The sequence below is a fragment of the Hibiscus syriacus genome, unplaced genomic scaffold (assembly GCF_006381635.1).
Source record: "Hibiscus syriacus cultivar Baekdansim isolate YM2019G1 unplaced genomic scaffold, ASM638163v2 tig00110383_pilon, whole genome shotgun sequence".
In the NCBI taxonomy this organism is placed as follows: Eukaryota; Viridiplantae; Streptophyta; class Magnoliopsida; order Malvales; family Malvaceae; genus Hibiscus; species Hibiscus syriacus.
The window spans coordinates 1,574,597-1,592,728 of NW_024062714.1; the positions used below are offsets into that span (position 1 = coordinate 1,574,597).

Consider the following 18,132-nt stretch of genomic DNA (forward strand, 5'->3'; position numbering starts at 1 on the left):
AACCTCTGATTCATGGACATGGTTTATGGGGCATCTTAGGGATTGCATAGGTCCTATTAGCAATCTGACAATCATATCCGATAGGGCAAACTCAATTGACAACGCTGTTAGAAGGTGTTTCTCAGATACTTTTCATGGACTTTGTGGTGTTCATTTGTATAGAAATCTAAAATCAAGGTCTGCTGGTATAAAAAAGCACAAATGGACATACTGGAAGGCTGTAAAAGCTTATCGGGAAGTGGATTTCAATAAGCATATAAATTGTTTAAGACGTGTTTTGCCTCAGTGTGCTCAAACACTAGAAGATGTCGGGTTTGAAAGATGGTCAAGAGTACATCAACTTGGAGCAAGATATGGTTTCATGACGTCTAATAGTGCAGAATCAATCAACGCTCTAAGTCGTCATTCCCGGAAATTACCCATTACTATGTTAATGGAGTTTTTTCGAGCCTCTATTCAACAGTGGTACTACAAGAAAAGAAACCATGCAGGTATTATTTCTTTGAATTCGTAACTTATCATATTTATATTTTACTAAGTATTGTTTATTTAAATTTACAGGAACATTGGAACATCGTGTTACACCATGGACTGAAAAAAAGATAACGAAACGTGTTGTGAAGTCAACGTCATGGAGAGTTGAACCATGTTCAAACACTTTGTTTCAAGTACTGGATAATAACTTAAATGGGCTAGTCGATCTAAATGCAAAGACGTGTAGTTGTATGAAATGGCAAACATCTGGTTATCCGTGTGGCCATGTTATAAAAGTTGCTCTTCATTTAAACCAAGATGATTCAAGCGCATACGCTATGGATTGCTACACTACAGAAGTTTATCGACAGACTTATGCCGAGATTGTCTACCCTATTCCACATCCTTCTGAGTGGGACATACCAGATGACTTACAAACAGTTTTGCCACCAGCCATGGACAGAAGGCTACCTGGCCGACCAAAAAGTCACGATCGTATACCGTCTAAGGGTGAAGAGAAGAAGAGATCAACATGTAGTCGGTGCAAGGAAAGTGGTCATACAAGGTTGACATGTGGATCACCAGTGCCATCAAAATCATCTTTTCCTCTACCAAAATATGGATCCTCATCAAAATCCAAAGCTCATATGGTGTCAAGCAAAAGGCAATAATCTTTAAAATCCCAATCACAATTGGCTTCACCTTTTGGGACTGTTAACTTAGGTGATTTTTAAATGCAAACGTTGTATTATGTGGATTTTATGTGTGAACTTTTAAAATTTTCAGTTGAATTAATGACTCAGGCCAACCATTTTGACTTAACCAACTCTTGTTATTCAGTTGTTATCACTTATTAGGCATGCATTTGACTATCGCAACACGGAAATTACAATCGCAACGAGAGAATCGCAATGCGAAATGAAAATCCCAACATGAAAATCGCAATGCGGAAATGAAAATCGCAATGTGAAATGAAAATCGCAACGAGAGAATCGCAATGCGGAAATGAAAATCGCAATGCGAAATGAAAATCGCAACGAGAGAATCGCAATGCGAAATGAAAATCGCAATGCGAAATGAAAATCGCAACGAGAGAATCGCAATGCGAAATTAAAATCGCATTGCGATTCTCTCGTTGCGATTTTCATTTCCGCATTGCGATTTTCATTTCGCATTGCGATTCTCTCGTTGCGATTTTCATTTCGCATTGCGATTTTCATTTCGCATTGCGATAGTCATTTTTGCCTTCAACATAATGCAGATTGAAATCAACAAAATCAACCATTACATTTCAATCAATTAAACAAGCACAAATAAGAATTATGTTCGCATCAATTACACAAATCAACTTTTACAAATCATCTTTTACAAATCAATTAAACAATCAAAAAATAAGCAATAATTCTTATTTCCGATCATCTACTATTGAATCAACTTTTACAAATCAATTAAACAATAAAAAAACAATCAATTAAACTATTGAATCAACTTTTGCAGCCATACATCATTTTCACGCAGTTCACTTCTGAGATTAACCTGCAGAAACCAAACATTTGCTCAAACAACACTTTCTACACATCTAAAACCTACAAACAGCAAATTATTGAATTCTAGGTACTTAACCAAACATTTTCAAACCAAAAGTCTATAAACTTACCAATTGTTTATGGACATTTTTATATCGCGGATGCAGGTAGGCAGCGTCTCGTATATATCGATTTAGCCATATAATGCCGAAACCACAAGCCTACTGCAGCTCTATCTCTATCGGTGGGAGGTAGATACTTGGTGCTTCCCGTCGTCAAACGCTCCAACGCCAAGCATACGAGAGGACCACAATCTCCTCTGGCTCCGCTCGTTTGTTGTGGCGCGGTCTCGTCTCTAATAACTGTAATATTGAGCTTCTTTGGCTTCTTGTTTCCAGAACGAGTCCAATAATTGATCGCATCCAAGAATTTAGCCAAATGAGAGCTCCATCCCTTAATAGCATCTCTTAAATCAGCCAATGATATGTAATTTATCATGCTGTCATACACTATTGTCTTAAGGGATGGGAGCTGAAGCTCGACGAGAATCCAATGTTTACGTTCCAAAACAGGGATAAACACCTGCAATCATAAGTAATAATTCATTTATTTGCGCACTTATTTCATAAAACCTTTAAACTCAATCTAAAATAAATACTAACCTTATCGACCTCCCACCATGCAGGATAAAGTTTAGCTTGTCCATTGCCCAAATCAAATGATTCATCTCGTGCATTCTTCAAGTGAACGGCGTTAAAAGACGTCGGCATAATTGTATATCGTATATTTTTATTTTTCTTAAGTTTTCTTATTATTAGAAGACGTGTCACCCACGCATCGATATGCTGTTTTACAAAAAAAGACATATATTAGTGACTTACATAAATTTAAAAAAAAATTAATCAAATTGAAATATAAGAAAAATATAAGACTTACCCCCCATCGAAATAGCCATTGTCTTCGACCCCTAATAATACGCCCCACCAAGACCGATCAAGCAACAAATAGATATCATCGGTGAGCTTGCATATGTCAGTGAAACACCCCTGGCTCTGCTCATGTAGATAAAAATCAACTGCGGTCTTAGCCCAAAGGGTGTTATCCAGAATTGTGTCCGGTAGTTGTTCCCTCTCCTCTTCAGATACCGGTATGGTACTGGCCGGTAACTCATACGAGAGCCAACTTGAATCCATCATGTCCGGCACGTCAGAGGGTTTCTCAAGAAGCCTACATATGACGCCATGTGAATCGGGCTCTTGAATGGTGGGAGGGACCTCTTCAATGATGACAGTGGCCTCTTGAACGGTGGGAGGGGACTCTCGAGGAATGATAGGGGGGGCCTCTTCAACGATAGGAGTGGACTCTTGAGGGATGACAGGCGAGTCGGGCTTCTTCTTGCGGTGTCTTCGCACTATTGGGGTGTACGGAGACTTAATAGCACGTGCACGCTGTCTGATGCGTGAACTCCGTCGTGCAAGCATAACCCGACGTAAAGCATCCACTCTATCAGGCCGCTAAATAATTAAATACAAAAATCAGTAAATAAACAGACATGATATTTAAACAGTGAAAACAAAGACAAATATGTTTCAAACTTGCATTGTATTCACCCAAGTCATTATTCTATCATAGTTCACAAAATGCATCAGATAACAAAGAAAAATATGTTTCAAACTAATACCCTGAAGTTAGTATTTGTCTTTGTTTTGTCTATTGGTTGAAGTAATGCAATCCATTCAAGTTTCAATTTGCAGAAGAAGAAATAGTTTACTTTCGCAACACGAAACTTAAAATCGCAACGCGAAATGAGAATCGCAACGAGAAACCAAAATCGCAACGCGAAACCAAAATCGCAACGCGAAATGAAAATCGCAACGACAGAATCGCAATGCGAAATGAAAATCGCAACGACAGAATCGTAACGCGAAATGAAAATCGTAATGCGATTTTGGTTTCGCGTTGCGATTTTGTCGTTGAGATTTTGGTTTCGCGTTGCGATTCTTTTGTTGCGATTTTCATTTCGCGTTGCGATTCTCTCGTTGCGATTTTAAGTTTCGTGTTGCGAAAGTAAACTATTTCTTCTTCTGCAAATTGAAACTTGAATGGATTGCATTACTTCAACCAAAAGACAAAACAAAGACAAATACTATTTCACAGTGTTAAAGAATACACAGTTTAGCAGAATTGGCAGCAACCGAACAAATTTACTTTCAACCAAAAGACAAAACAAAGACAAATACTATTTCACAGTGTTAAAGAATACACAGTTTAGCAGAATTGGCAGCAACCGAACAAATTTACTTTCAACCAAAAGACAAAACAAAGACAAATACTATTTCACAGTGTTAAAGAATACACAGTTTAGCAGAATTGGCAGCAACCGAACAAATTTACTTTCAACCAAAAGACAAAACAAAGACAAATACTATTTCACAGTGTTAAAGAATACACAGTTTAGCAGAATTGGCAGCAACCGAACAAATTTACTTTCAACCAAAAGACAAAACAAAGACAAATACTATTTCACAGTGTTAAAGAATACACAGTTTAGCAGAATTGGTAGCTACCGAATAAATTTACTAAGCAATCTAAGTGAAATGGCTAATCTAAGTGAAATTACGAGTAAATTTATCATTAAGTTAAATATGGAAAATCTTAAACTTACCTCGTTGCGTAGAGTATGAACCTCATTCTGCAACGATACTATCATCTCACGTAGAGCGGCAACCTCACCACGTAAAGTTGACACCTCCACACGCCATGCACCATCGTTATCGCGTAGAGTACCGATCTCCTCACGCAAGGCATTGACCTCATCACGTAACTCATCCCGTGGAGGTGGAGAACAAGGAGATAAATGTCGTGGCCTCTTTACCGGTCGCCTATCATGAGGTGATGGTGGAGAAGAGGCTCGATGATGTGACGGGATAGGTGATGGCTCTCGTTCTAGAGGTGTATAGTCGGGTCGATCGGGTGATGGCTCTGGGTGAGGTGATGGCTCTCGAATTGGAGGAAGTGGATGCTGCTCATCATCCGTGCCATCAAAAAAACTCTGACTAGCTTGCCACCAATCAGTGGCAAGCTCTTCCTCCGTGGGTGTCAGTCTTTGTAATGGAATGTTGGCCTCCTAACAATATAAAAACTCAAACAAAGTTAAACGTCTACTATTAATAACTTGTTTATATATTATATGAAAGTATTTGTGTTAACTTACATTATTTATTGTCGCATATGGTATTAAGTCTTCCCAATCCAACAGAGTTTTCCTCTTCCAGGAAATAGCCCTGAGAATATCATTTGACGTTTTTATTGCATATGTACGCATGCTGGGGAAAGCCTCGAATATCCAAATCTACAAACAATATAATAACAAAATTAGTAATTGTTAAATAATTAATTATAATTTTAGAAACATTATATAGAAATTCTTACCTTAAAGGCCCAAACAAAGCCTGACAAAGTGTATTTCGACCCATCACCACGCAAACTTTTGCGGTCATCAAAGGCAGTAGACAACTTAGTCCAGGTAGCTTTCCATATATACGAACCCCACGGAAACAGATTCCATGCATTCAGGTCCTCTACCAATATTATTAGCTCCCAAGGAATAGGTTGTCTGGCCTCTCTGCCTAAAAAGCCGGCATACACAAGTAGTAGAAGGCATACTCGGACAACATCGACGTCATCCATCCGAGTGAAACCAGCTTTCTTATTAAACAATTTCTTCAGGTCGTCGACGTGTAGGTTCGGCTTCTCCATTGACTCATCCGGAAAAACCCGGGATAACCATGATGGGCGGGCGATATGACGAGTGTACCGGCCTACATCATCGTGTCCGAATCGTAGACCAGTGATTAAGCAGAACTCCTTCCGCCCAAAACAAGTATACGCTGGTGGAAAATGAAACCATATCTCTTCCTCACCACGTTGTATACTGTCGGGTAGATTTGATGTCATGGTCTGAAGCCACAAATGGGTCAAATTAGCATCTCCACCCGGATGCTGTACTCTCAGCCATGGCCCGAAGCAGGTTTCCTCAAACAATTGTCTTTGTGCAGGTGAAAGCTTCGAAGCAATTGTAGTGGCTAGGCTAACTTTATTCCTTAATGTCAATGAAGCCGAAAAAAATTTCTACAAAAACAATAAACATACCAAGTTAGATATACCAAAAACTACACTGTGAAGATATACCAAAAACAATAAACATAAAAAGTAGTAGTTTATTCTTGAAACTAAAATTTGCAACACTGTTTTGTCTTTTGGTTGAAATGAAAATCGCAACGAGAGAATGACTGTCGCAACGAGAGAAATGAAAATCGCAACGAGAGAATCGCAACGCGAAATGAAAATCGCAACGAGAGAATCGCAACGCGAAATGAAAATCGCAATGCGATTTTGGTTTCGCGTTGCGATTCTCTCGTTGCGATTTTCATTTCGCGTTGCGATTCTCTCGTTGCGATTTTCATTTTTCTCGTTGCAGATAGTCATTTTCACGTTGCGATTTTCATTTATCTCGTTGCGACTCTTCTGCAAATTGAAACTTGAATGGATTGCATTACTTCAACCAAAAGACAGAACAAAGACAAAGACAAATACTAACTTGAAAATCGCAACGAGAGAATAGCAACGCGAAATGAAAATCGCAACAAGAGAATCGTAACGCGAAATGAAATCTAAGTGAAATGGTTAATCTATTATTGAAATGACCAGTAAACTTATCATCAGTTTCAATATGAAAAACCTACAATAATGCAAAATTTTCAAAATAAAAATAATTAAAAAAACTAACCCTCGGAGGTTGATTTTCCATTTCTGAATATTGTGAGGGATTTCTGACCGTGAATGGTTGTGAGGGATTTCGCCGGAGATGGGGACGGAAATCTTCGGAGATGGGGACGGATTTCGCCGTAGAGAGTGAGAGATGGAGATGGGACTGAGTTGTGATTTTAGGTTTTAGGTTATGAGTTGCGATTACGGGATTTTGTCTTAATATTCGTTTTTGTAATTTGAAAATAAAATACGCGTAGCGATTATAATGGCGCTTTAAAAATCGCGTTGCGATTTACGGATACGCGTTGCGATTTTACGTATTGTCGTTGCGATTTACGGATACGCGTTGCGATATACGGATACGCATTGCGATTTACGGATACGCGTTGCGATTTATGTGTTCGCGTTGCGATTTTCATATTCGCGTTGCGATTCTGTAAAATCGCAATGCGAATTTGTACTATCGCATTGCGATTTTCAAGAATCGCGTTGCGATTTTGGAAACTGATTTGCGATTCTGGGGATCGCGTTGCGATTTTGTTGGTCATTTTGTCAAATCCAAAAAAAGTTGGTTAAAATCGTATATTATAAGGCATTTTTGGTCACTGAGGCGATTTTCTCATAAAAAAATAAAGTAATTTTCCGTTTGGATAATGCAATTTTGATCTCATTTTATGCTAGGGTGAAACTGGGAGCTTTTGCTTGGGTCTGATATAAACTAAAAAATTTGGAGAGACTAACACATCCCTTGTAGACTCAACTACTCGAACTCGAGTCTTCTAAGGAGAACAACATTCTCTTTTATCATTGAGATCACTCAATAAATTCTGATGAACGAACGAAATGAATCATGACGTGACATTACATGTCATTTAAAGGTCAGTTTTGAGTGTTTCATCAATGATGTTTTATATTTCGAATCATTTAGAAGTATGCATTGCGGTGCAATATATAGCTTATTGTTGTGTTACATAATAGTTACACGCAATAAAAATTATGGTGCGATTCATTTATCACGTTACGTTAATAATGTAGTTCAATGATCTTTCAAACTACTATGATCCTATTGCTAAGTTATAGTCATAATTTAGTTGATTAATTGAAACAATGGCTTCGCATTGCATCAGTCTTGAAATATGAATGTATTTCATGGCTCAAATATGTATTCCCCTCGGCACATTGTAGAGGAAGCAGGACAAAATACTACTGTTTACGTAGCAAGTGAAAATGGCAGTTGGATTTAGACTAATTGTCCCAGGGTCGTAGCTTGTAAGGTTGGAGAGTTTGTATAATCACAATTAGCCAGCCTTAGCACGCTAACTAGCGCCATCAGTTCTTCGGTTTAATATCTGAAAATAAATATTTCGGACCCTTATTTTGTCAGATGCATGTATTCTGATAATACATCCATCAAAATACGAATTATTGAATTTTGTAAATTAATTATGTTAAAACTCTGCTGAAAAAACAGGAATAAATTTCTGCACTTTAGAATCTATTATTGGACTTATTGCCACCACTTTTATAATCAAAGAATTTCACATTTATACGAAATAGAGTCTTATTCAGCAATCAAATTAAGATGGAGTCTCTGTCGGAACATTTTGCAGGGCACGTAGAACGAAGAGTTTTTTTGTCAGTTACAAATATGGGAGAAGCGTGGCTTTGGATACCCTCTCTATATAAACCACAAACCATCTTACGATTTAGCATCCCTTCATTGTAGCCTTTCCTGAAATTTTCTCGTCTCTAACAATGGCATCCACAACTCAATGTTTGTCACTACTCTTTGTTATGGGAATTTGGGCTTCTCAAGTTTCTTCTCGTTCTGTTCCTGAGCTATCCATGTCTGACAGGTTTGAACAATGGGCATCGAGCTATAGCCGAGTTTATCAGGATGCACCAGAGAAGGAGAAACGTTTCCAAATATTCAAGGAAAACGTGGAGTATATCGAATCCCACAATGCCGATACCAGTAAAAAGTACAAGCTAGGTGTTAATGAATTCACGGACACGACGAATGAAGAGTTTAAAACCATGCGAAATGGTTATAAAATGCGACCTTCCAACACTATTACAACTTCCAAAACATCTTTCATGTATGAAAATATTACTGCAGTTCCATCTAGCATGGATTGGAGAAAGAAAGGAGCTGTGACCGGCATCAAGGACCAAGGCCAATGTGGTAAGCAAAGGAATTTGTAAAGAAATTGAAATAATTATGATTCCACAATGCTAATTGTTTCTTACGGTTCGGATCATATAGGATGTTGCTGGGCGTTCTCGGCTGTGGCAGCCATGGAAGGGATTACCAAACTCAAAACCGGTACACTGACATCACTATCAGAGCAAGAGTTGGTTGATTGTGATGTCAATGGCGAAGACCAAGGTTGCAATGGTGGTCTCATGGACGATGCATTTGAATTTATCATTTCAAACAAAGGACTTACTACCGAAACCAATTACCCCTATGAAGGAGTTGATGGAAGCTGCAACAAGAAAGAATCTGCCAACCATGCAGCTAAGATCACTGGTTACGAAGATGTACCTTCAAACAGTGAGTCAGCACTACTAAAAGCTGTGGCCAATCAGCCAGTTTCAGTTGCCATTGATGCCGGTGGGGCCGACTTCCAACACTACAAAAGTGGTGTCTTCACCGGCGAATGCACTACCTACCTAGACCATGGGGTTACAGCAGTTGGCTATGGACAAGATGATAACGGGACCAAGTATTGGTTGGTGAAGAATTCATGGGGCACGAGCTGGGGTGAGAATGGATACATAAGAATGGAAAGAGATATTAGTGTCAAAGAAGGCCTTTGCGGTATTGCAATGGAAGCTTCTTATCCAACTGCTTGAAGATAGAATACGATACTGTGTATACAGTATATATAGTCCTCTTTCAGTATTTCAGAGGACTTAATAGCCACTCTCAGGGGGGGGGGGGAATGTTTATGTGCTTATCAGCTTATTTATACAAAATTATATCAAACAACGTTGCATATGTATAGTACAATACAATTGTTCTGTGCTTATCACAAATATATTGAAAGTTGAAAACAGAAAGAAAAACCTTTACTTTCCTTCAATTTCTACTCGTACATATATTACCAACATTCTGAATGAGAAACGGTCACAGTTGCTTTCCTAGTGGGGAAAGAGTTCCATAGTCATATAGATCAGGGGTGGATGCACTTGGCCTCCTAAGAGGTCAAGTGCATACTAATTTAGATAAGTTATTAAATATAATTTAATATATTAAAGGAATGAGAAAAAAAAAATTGCATATCCAATTTGTTGAAAAAAAAGAGTATTAAAATTTTTAGATTCTCATTTTCAATTTTTTGGATCTGTCACTGGTATAGATTCATTGATGGTATCAGCAAAGCAAGTCATTCTTGCTGACCATCTCATTTTTCATTCCCCCGTAATAAGTTTAACACTTCAACTACTAAAACAACTGCATGATCACTTCTTATTTGTTCTTTATGGTATATCTTGGAAGACACAAATTTCTTCAATAATGATCCTCCTATGTTCTTTAGCCTTTAGGGGATTTTTTTTGTTTAACAGGTCAAGAAATCCCTTAGCAGTCGGTAGTTTCTCAAACAGGGAATGTCTCTGTTTTGGTGCTATGCTATATGTTAGGTACTGAGATTGTATGTTATGAAGTTTTAATTCGGATAATTCTGTCTAGGGACTCTGTTAATACTTCCTATTCTTCCAAAAAGTCAATTCAAGGATTCGTAAGGCCAAAGCCGCTGGAAAATGGGCAAAATAAGTGATGTGAACTGATTCAGCATCATATTCATCCTTGTATCTCCAACCTTTCATAAAATTCAAAGGGAGATTCTCTCTAACTTATTCTTTTTCTACATTATGTTTATGATGATTATATTCATAATATATGATTTATATTTCATTTTTTATGACATGGATATATTTATTTATATATGTTATATCTATAGTTACGATAATAATAATTCATTCATTATCATATGATCCATGAGTTATTATTATAACCTATAGTCCACATCTTTATATTATATGCTTATTATTTTAATTACTTAACTTAAATTATGTTTCTTTGTTAAGGTATATGGGCGGCCACATATTGGGAGCTGACTTAAGCTAGTAAATGGAGTCCAAAGCTATGGGAACTTAACTAGAACAACTCCGGGAAAGCTAAGGATCAATTTGGAGAAAAGTTGTCAACTGCACTCCGAGCTCATAGCTGACTTGAGCTGGACTTTTGAACTAGCTAGGCTACTCAATTTAGTTGGGGAGCTACACCATCATCATCACCCATCAGAATACTTCAAATATGGGCCAAGTCAAATTTTCACAAATCGTACCTTTTCCTGAAGAGGTGCCATTCCAGGAGATGACTTTTCACAGGGAGCTGCCAAAAGACTCATCATGATACATCTCACCTATGGCCAGCTTACTTTCAGCTCAATCACTTTGGAACTAGCTCAATCATAAAAGGTTATCTTCCAAACATTGTGACCTTTCGTGAAAGTTGTTGTCCATGAAGATGCCATAACACTTGGGCGCACGTTGGTGAAGAGATCTCATCAAAAGGAGGCTTAATTCTCGAAGAGGTATGAGGCAAGCCTTATGACTATTCGGCCACACCATGAGAACACGCTATGCACATGCTTAATCCTTGGCGCCAAAATGAATCATCACAAGACCATTCGACCAAGGGAAATGTTCATCCATTCTAGCCGAAATATCATGCACATTCATGGAGTAGCCGAACCAACATGAAGGCTAAAGGACTTGTTCATTCACCTTAATCATTATGCATTTTCATTTAAAATATGTACCTAGCCTAAACATTAGGTGTCTATTCGGCCAAGCCTTTCATTTCCTATAAATCGGAAAGGCTTCATTATTTTTAAGATACATCATTGAATATATAAAACTTTCTTTGTGAGTTAAATCTCTCTTCAAAGTTCTTTGAGAACTATATCGATTAAGAAAGTATAATTTTTATACTTGTGGCGTCATTCACTTCACCTTGATACTTATAATTCCTAGATCATATATCCAGCGGGTTTAAATCCTTCTCATCACCCCTTTATTAAGTTTATAAAGGCTGGGGCTATACTCTTTAGTATAGTTTCTTAATTAAGATATTATTCCTTTATCATCTTCCATTATTATTCTTTCAACCATCTTTCATTGTCGTTCATACAACAACATCAAGTCGTCATCATCATCAACATCCATTGATGGCCACCATTACATCTATCAATTTCCGCAGCAACTCTATTTTTTTTATTTCATTTCCATTTACTTATCTTCATTATTTTTCTATTCTAATCTTATTTCTATCTTTTATTATTTGCAGCCATACTTATAAATTCAGGAGCAATATTTGTTATCATTTCTTAGATCGGGACAATATAATAAGACTATATATTATCTTCTCCATTGAAGGTTGTGGATAGGCTTACATCAATAAGGAAATAACTTAGTTTAGTCATAGTCCCCCAAAGTAAAGCACACCGAAAGAAACATACTCTGAAAGTGAAAGATTGATGCAGAAAACGAAAATCTGCACATAAACTGTTTCTTGATCGATACTACTCCCTGTCTAGTTCCCGGCCTTTTTAAGGGGCTCAAGGTTTCAAATAGCGGCCGAATAGAGGTGTCGCGGCCGTTATATCGCGGTCGCGGCGGTGTCCGAAACCGTTATCGTGGAAAATAACGGTGTGAAGCGGGATCACACCAATAGCGGCAGATCGCGGTCGTAATTTAACGGATCGCGGTCAATCACGGCAATAGCGGACCGATATTCCGCTATTATTCTGTTATTTTAATTTTTTTAAAAAAAGTTTTTTTATTAAAAAAAATCAGCTCCTTCGAAAAACAATTCACGATCGCGATATCCACAATGACCGGAATAGCATCCGTTATATCCGTAACCGTGATAAACACGTCGCGACCGAAAACGTGATTGTGAACGATATTTAAAACCCTGAGGGGGCTTTGATTAATCGTGGGACTATTTATGTTGTGATGCTAAATCAAGGATGTTAAAGGCAACAATATCGAAATCTTATACTCGTAGTGTTCATTATTTTGATATGGCATGGTTTTTAACAACTTAGAGATCTCATCAAATCTCTCATATATCTTACAGAAAATTCCTGGGTGCTGACAGGCAAACAGTTGTTTTATAACCAAAATAATCCAGTGGAGCTTTAATAGTAAACTTATCATAAAAGCAAATACTTTATTGCTGAATTTATTCCATGGTTGAGTCCACCCTTCACATCCTTCGTCTTCACCATTGATATCAGCTTCGTCTGTGTAGACACGGCCATTCAGACATCCATTCCTCACGCCTATTCGCCATGTGTTCCTCATTTAGAGGGCGACAGTAAGCATGGAAAATCCAGATGGACAAAACAAAAGAAAACTGAAATATCATGCTGCAGTTTCAATTTGAACCAAAATCACTGAGATTATCCATCAATCATTATAACGCGGTTGACGATTTCCACCAGAAATCAAAATCATGCAGATTCCATCACGGTAAGATTCCGTTCATTTTATTCGGCAGAAAACATAGCCCATGAAAAGATCTTTGAATACAAGCCGTGCACGTCAGATCCCTCATTTTTGTGAGTCTTATCCTTTCTCGTAATAGTATATACATGCATCACGATCAATCTGGCAAAGCAAACTTTATTACTTTAAGTATGCCGCAACCGAAAAGGCAGGGATGACTGCCAAATTCAATGCCCTTGTACTCTTATATCATCAAAATGTTAAGCTTGATCTAACAGCACTTCCATTCCCACCGCTTTTAGCTATTTGAGTAACAACAATATATAGAAAGCTTAACGAATATGAAGTGGACGTTGAGAAGTGAGCCTCACATGTATGTCTGGTATAACTTCAAGATGTGTACAATCAGGGATGGAGTCAAAAATCGAAGGGAGAGAGATAAAATATAACTTTTTTGAAAATGAGGAGGACGATTGAGGGCAACAGCTCTTCTGAGCATTAATTTAGTTCTGTTCTTGTACACAATATTTTCTTTAAGTTAAACATGGTGGCGGATCCATTATTTATTTAGAGTTTATTTTGAAATTCAAATTTACTTTGATTATTTATCTAATTATTGATTGTGCGATCTTAAAAACTTTATTTCTACTCACTTCGTGTAAAAATTTTGTATTATAAATATATACATGTCCACCTTTACAAATTTTATATATTCACTTTGTGATGAGTTTTAGGGGTTATGAAACTCGTCACGATTTGTCAGCAAACAACACCTAAAACTCATCACAAAATATACTTATCTAAATATGACTAAAGTTTAGATGCTATTTTTCGTGAATGATGACTTTTATTGATATCTTATTCGTCATAACCAATTTGTTTATTAGTATACGCAGCGGTATCTTTAGGCTCCAAATATCAGATTTATGGACATTGTAAATTCCGGGAAACAGGGCTACAATTTGATGGAAAATGTTCAATTTTTATAATTAGTAGTTGTATTGAAACTATATAAAACTTATGGATTTAGTCCGTATATTTTTAGATAATAACTGTGAAATTTAATATTTTATTATTAGACCATATGTTATACGTTAGTTGTAGTTTTTTTTTCATGTTTTTTTACATAATTAGTTCATGTTTTTTAATTTAATAATTTCAAGTCATATAATTTAATTATATTGTCTATGTATTATTTGAATTTAGATTGAAAATTTAAATTTAAAAAAGTACATGAATTAAAAATAATTAAACAAAAAATTAAAAAATCAAATCTACAAATTATGTATAATAAATACCAAACATAAAATGAAAAATTGTAGATATCCGTTGTTCTTATAAAAAAAGAAATTTCTAGTGATGTTTTACAGCATTGAAAGTGATTTTATTTTTCCCTTCACAGTGACTGCTAGTTAATTGGTCTAAAGCTCACATTCAGATCACGTAAGTTTCTCTTTGTTTAACGAACAACTGCACATTATTATTACTAAATGGATATGCAGTGTACAAAGAAGCAATTTTGTGGTGATGTTTTCAGTGATGAAACTTGAAAGTGGTTTTTTTGGCCGTAGCAATGGGTTATATAGTATAATTTAAACTAACCCTATATCCAACTTTCACTAACTGTACCAGAACTGCATTGCTTAAATTTTTATATATAATATATACCTATAAATTAACTGATTTTTTTTATAATGTGATAGAAATGATAAAATAAAAAATAAAAGGTCAGAGGTAAAAAAATTATAATAAAAGTACAAGAGTTAAATCAATAAAGATCTATTAGTTTTCAATGATCAATTTGTCCAACTTATACAAAGATCTATTAGTTTTTCATCTATCATCGTTCAGTGCAAACTTAATCATTATCTATAAATGTAATTTATACAACTCATGTATATACATATATTATTATAGTTAATATATTAAAAATAATAGAAAAAATTAGTAGACTCAATCTTAATCCAAAATAAATATATTGAGTCAAAGACATTTAAATATATTAATTTTGATCAAAACTTGGGTTCATTTGGAATATATTTAAAAGTGTTTAGAGTTAAATATCAATCATGATTAGTATCGGATCCTAAAACATCATATATTTGAATATCCAGATTCGAAAATAAAATTTAATTTGGTAAAAGAAATTAATTTTATATTTTGTGACTTAATGTAACTTATTCGATACTTCTATTATATCATATATTTATTTAATTATTCACATAAAATAAATAATTAAATATCCTAATTGTTATTAGGCTTGAGCTTTAATGGGTTAGTGTGTTACTCGTTTATTAGGATAAAAACTATCTAAAATCTTAAAGTTAATTTTTTTAGTTTTCGTATAATCTGAAATTGAAATTTATTCGATCTGATTATCTAAAAAAAATTTGGATAACCGATCTAAATTATCCGAAAATCAAAAAATAAATAGAATATCTAAATTTTCGAATTAAATCAATAAATTAATTGATCAAATTGATCAGATAGAATCTTTTTGCACTCCTCACTTGAACCAACCCCTCGGTACTTGTCACTTTTCTTTTAACAACACTTTGTCCCCAAAAGTTATCAGTTTCCTATTCTTTTCGCAGCTTGTCGACTACCTGGGGGCGATGACGTTGACCTTACCTACTCCAAATAAATAACAGGAACTTACCTGGAAATCGCTAGTACTAATCTAAGCGGGCGCTGACATTTTGGTGAATCACTGGCACTGTCGTTGTCTTGTAAATTACTCCACACTTTCAGCTAAATCCATTAACCCCTTCGGCGTATACCTGCGACAAAACTGATGTCGTCTCACCAATTAATTTGGACTCGTTTTTCCCACACGTATAACAATGGTTAATTTAACTAAATTTCCATGCAAATATTATTAACCAACAATTAGCGTAATTCAGGAAAGGATTACAGTTTGAATTATTGTATTTGCCAACAAAATCAATCATTTCTCAACTGGGTATAATGTTTACTTGTGAGGTCTAAAATCACAAGGCAACAACGGAGAATTTTCCAGATACTCCAGATACTGTGTTTGACTAATGTTTATGAAGCAGGTTGGCTATATAACTATTATTAAATATAACAATTAAATACTCTTAGGTTTGGAAAATGATTAGCTCCTTAATTTTCGAAGCAGCTGCCAAGCTTTTTCCCTAGAATCTTTATGTACAAAGCTTGGTCCCCAAGAAGCAACTTGAATTAAAAGAGAATGAAAATGCACCTAGTGGGGACAATATATTCATTTAATCCATCTTGAGTATTGACCTTCCCTATATATAAGTACGTCCTCATGGCTCTCATGTCTAATCCTTCGAAGCTTATAGATACTCAACATGACGGTTAGTTCAGTTTCTTTCGTTTTCATATATAACATATTACCTATGAAAAATCATCTTAGCACCAAACTATTGCCCACGACTGTATTTTTTGCTCTTTTTGGTCTGCAGATTACAGAGATGAGAGTACATATGGATTGCGAGGGCTGCGCCACCAAGATAAAGAAGGAGCTTGGAAAACTCAAGGGTATATCGATGTTTCTTTATCGATCATCGTCATGCATAATATTAAAACACACTCAATGATTATAGTTTGGTAGATATTAATGACTTAATTTGGGTGTTTTAATTTGTTTCAGGAGTGGACAGTGTAGACGTAGATATGGGCATGCAAAAGGTAACGGTCATGGGTTGGGCTGCGGCAGACCAGAAGAAGATGTTGAAAAAAGTGAGAAAAACTGGAAGGAGAGCTGAGCTGTGGCCGTATCCGTACAAACCTGAGAACCAATTTTACTACGAATATTATCAAACACCCGTGATTACTTACCATGCAACCGGACGTTCCTCATCCTACAACTACTACAAGCATGGGTATGATGGACATGATCATGGTTACTATCAGCCACCGCCTTATTCGACTCTTGTTGATGAACAAGCCAGCTCTATATTCAGTGATGAAAATCCCCATGCTTGCTCTATTATGTGATATACGTGTATAAATATACATACATGTCTGTCCAAGTAAGTTTATATTTGACGTGTGTATAAATGTCTATGTCCAAGTAAATTTATATTTGACGTGTATAAATATCTATATCCAAGTAAATTTAGATTTTACGTGTATAAATGTCTGTCCAAGTAAGTTTATATTTGACGTATTAAAAATATCTATGTCCAAGTAAGTTTATATTTGACGTGTATAAATATCTATATCCAAGTAAATTTAGATTTTACGTGTATAAATGTATGTCCAAGTAAGTTTATATTTGAGGTATTAAAAATATCTATGTCCAAGTAAGTTTATATTTGACGTGTATAAATATCTATGTCCAAGTAAATTTATATTTGACATGTATAAATATGTTTGTCCAAGTAAGTTTATATTTGACGTATTAAAAATATATATGTCCAAGTAAGTTTATATTTGAAGTATTAAAAATATCTTTGTCCAAGTAAGTTTATATTTGACGTGTATAAATATCTATCCAAGTAAGTTTATATTTGACATATTAAAAATATATATGTCCAAGTAAGTTTATATTTGACGTGTATAAATATCTATGTCCAAGTCAGCTTATATTTGACATATTAAAAATATCTATGTCCGAGTAACTTTATATTTGACGTGTATAAATATCTATGTCCGAGTAAGTTTATATTTGAAGTATTAATCATCTAATTTATACATTATGAATAATTATATAATTAATAAAAAATAAATTTACATTAAAATTTATTAAATAATTTCAGTGATTAAAAAGGACTTTGTTCTTATTTAAAGTATTGAATTTAAATAATTAAGTTTACAGAATATATGCACTATCGATGACTAAAAT

At 35.5% G+C, this 18,132-nt stretch overlaps 2 protein-coding genes across 2 annotated transcripts; both read left to right on the plus strand.

Annotated features, from left to right (window-relative positions):
* Positions 1-1,205: 1,205 nt before the first annotated feature.
* On the plus strand, positions 1,206-17,311 carry LOC120121813 (heavy metal-associated isoprenylated plant protein 28-like). Its single transcript, XM_039141110.1, has 4 exons — positions 1,206-1,216; positions 16,618-16,639; positions 16,748-16,823; positions 16,936-17,311. Exons 2-4 carry the CDS (start codon positions 16,634-16,636, stop codon positions 17,280-17,282), a joined length of 429 nt encoding a protein of 142 aa, XP_038997041.1. The 5' UTR covers positions 1,206-1,216; positions 16,618-16,633; the 3' UTR covers positions 17,283-17,311.
* Positions 8,447-9,853, plus strand: LOC120121812 (senescence-specific cysteine protease SAG39-like). Its single transcript, XM_039141109.1, has 2 exons — positions 8,447-8,955; positions 9,037-9,853. The coding sequence occupies exons 1-2, from the start codon at positions 8,526-8,528 to the stop codon at positions 9,627-9,629; spliced, it is 1,023 nt and encodes a 340-aa protein (XP_038997040.1). The 5' UTR covers positions 8,447-8,525; the 3' UTR covers positions 9,630-9,853.
* Positions 17,312-18,132: the final 821 nt, after the last annotated feature.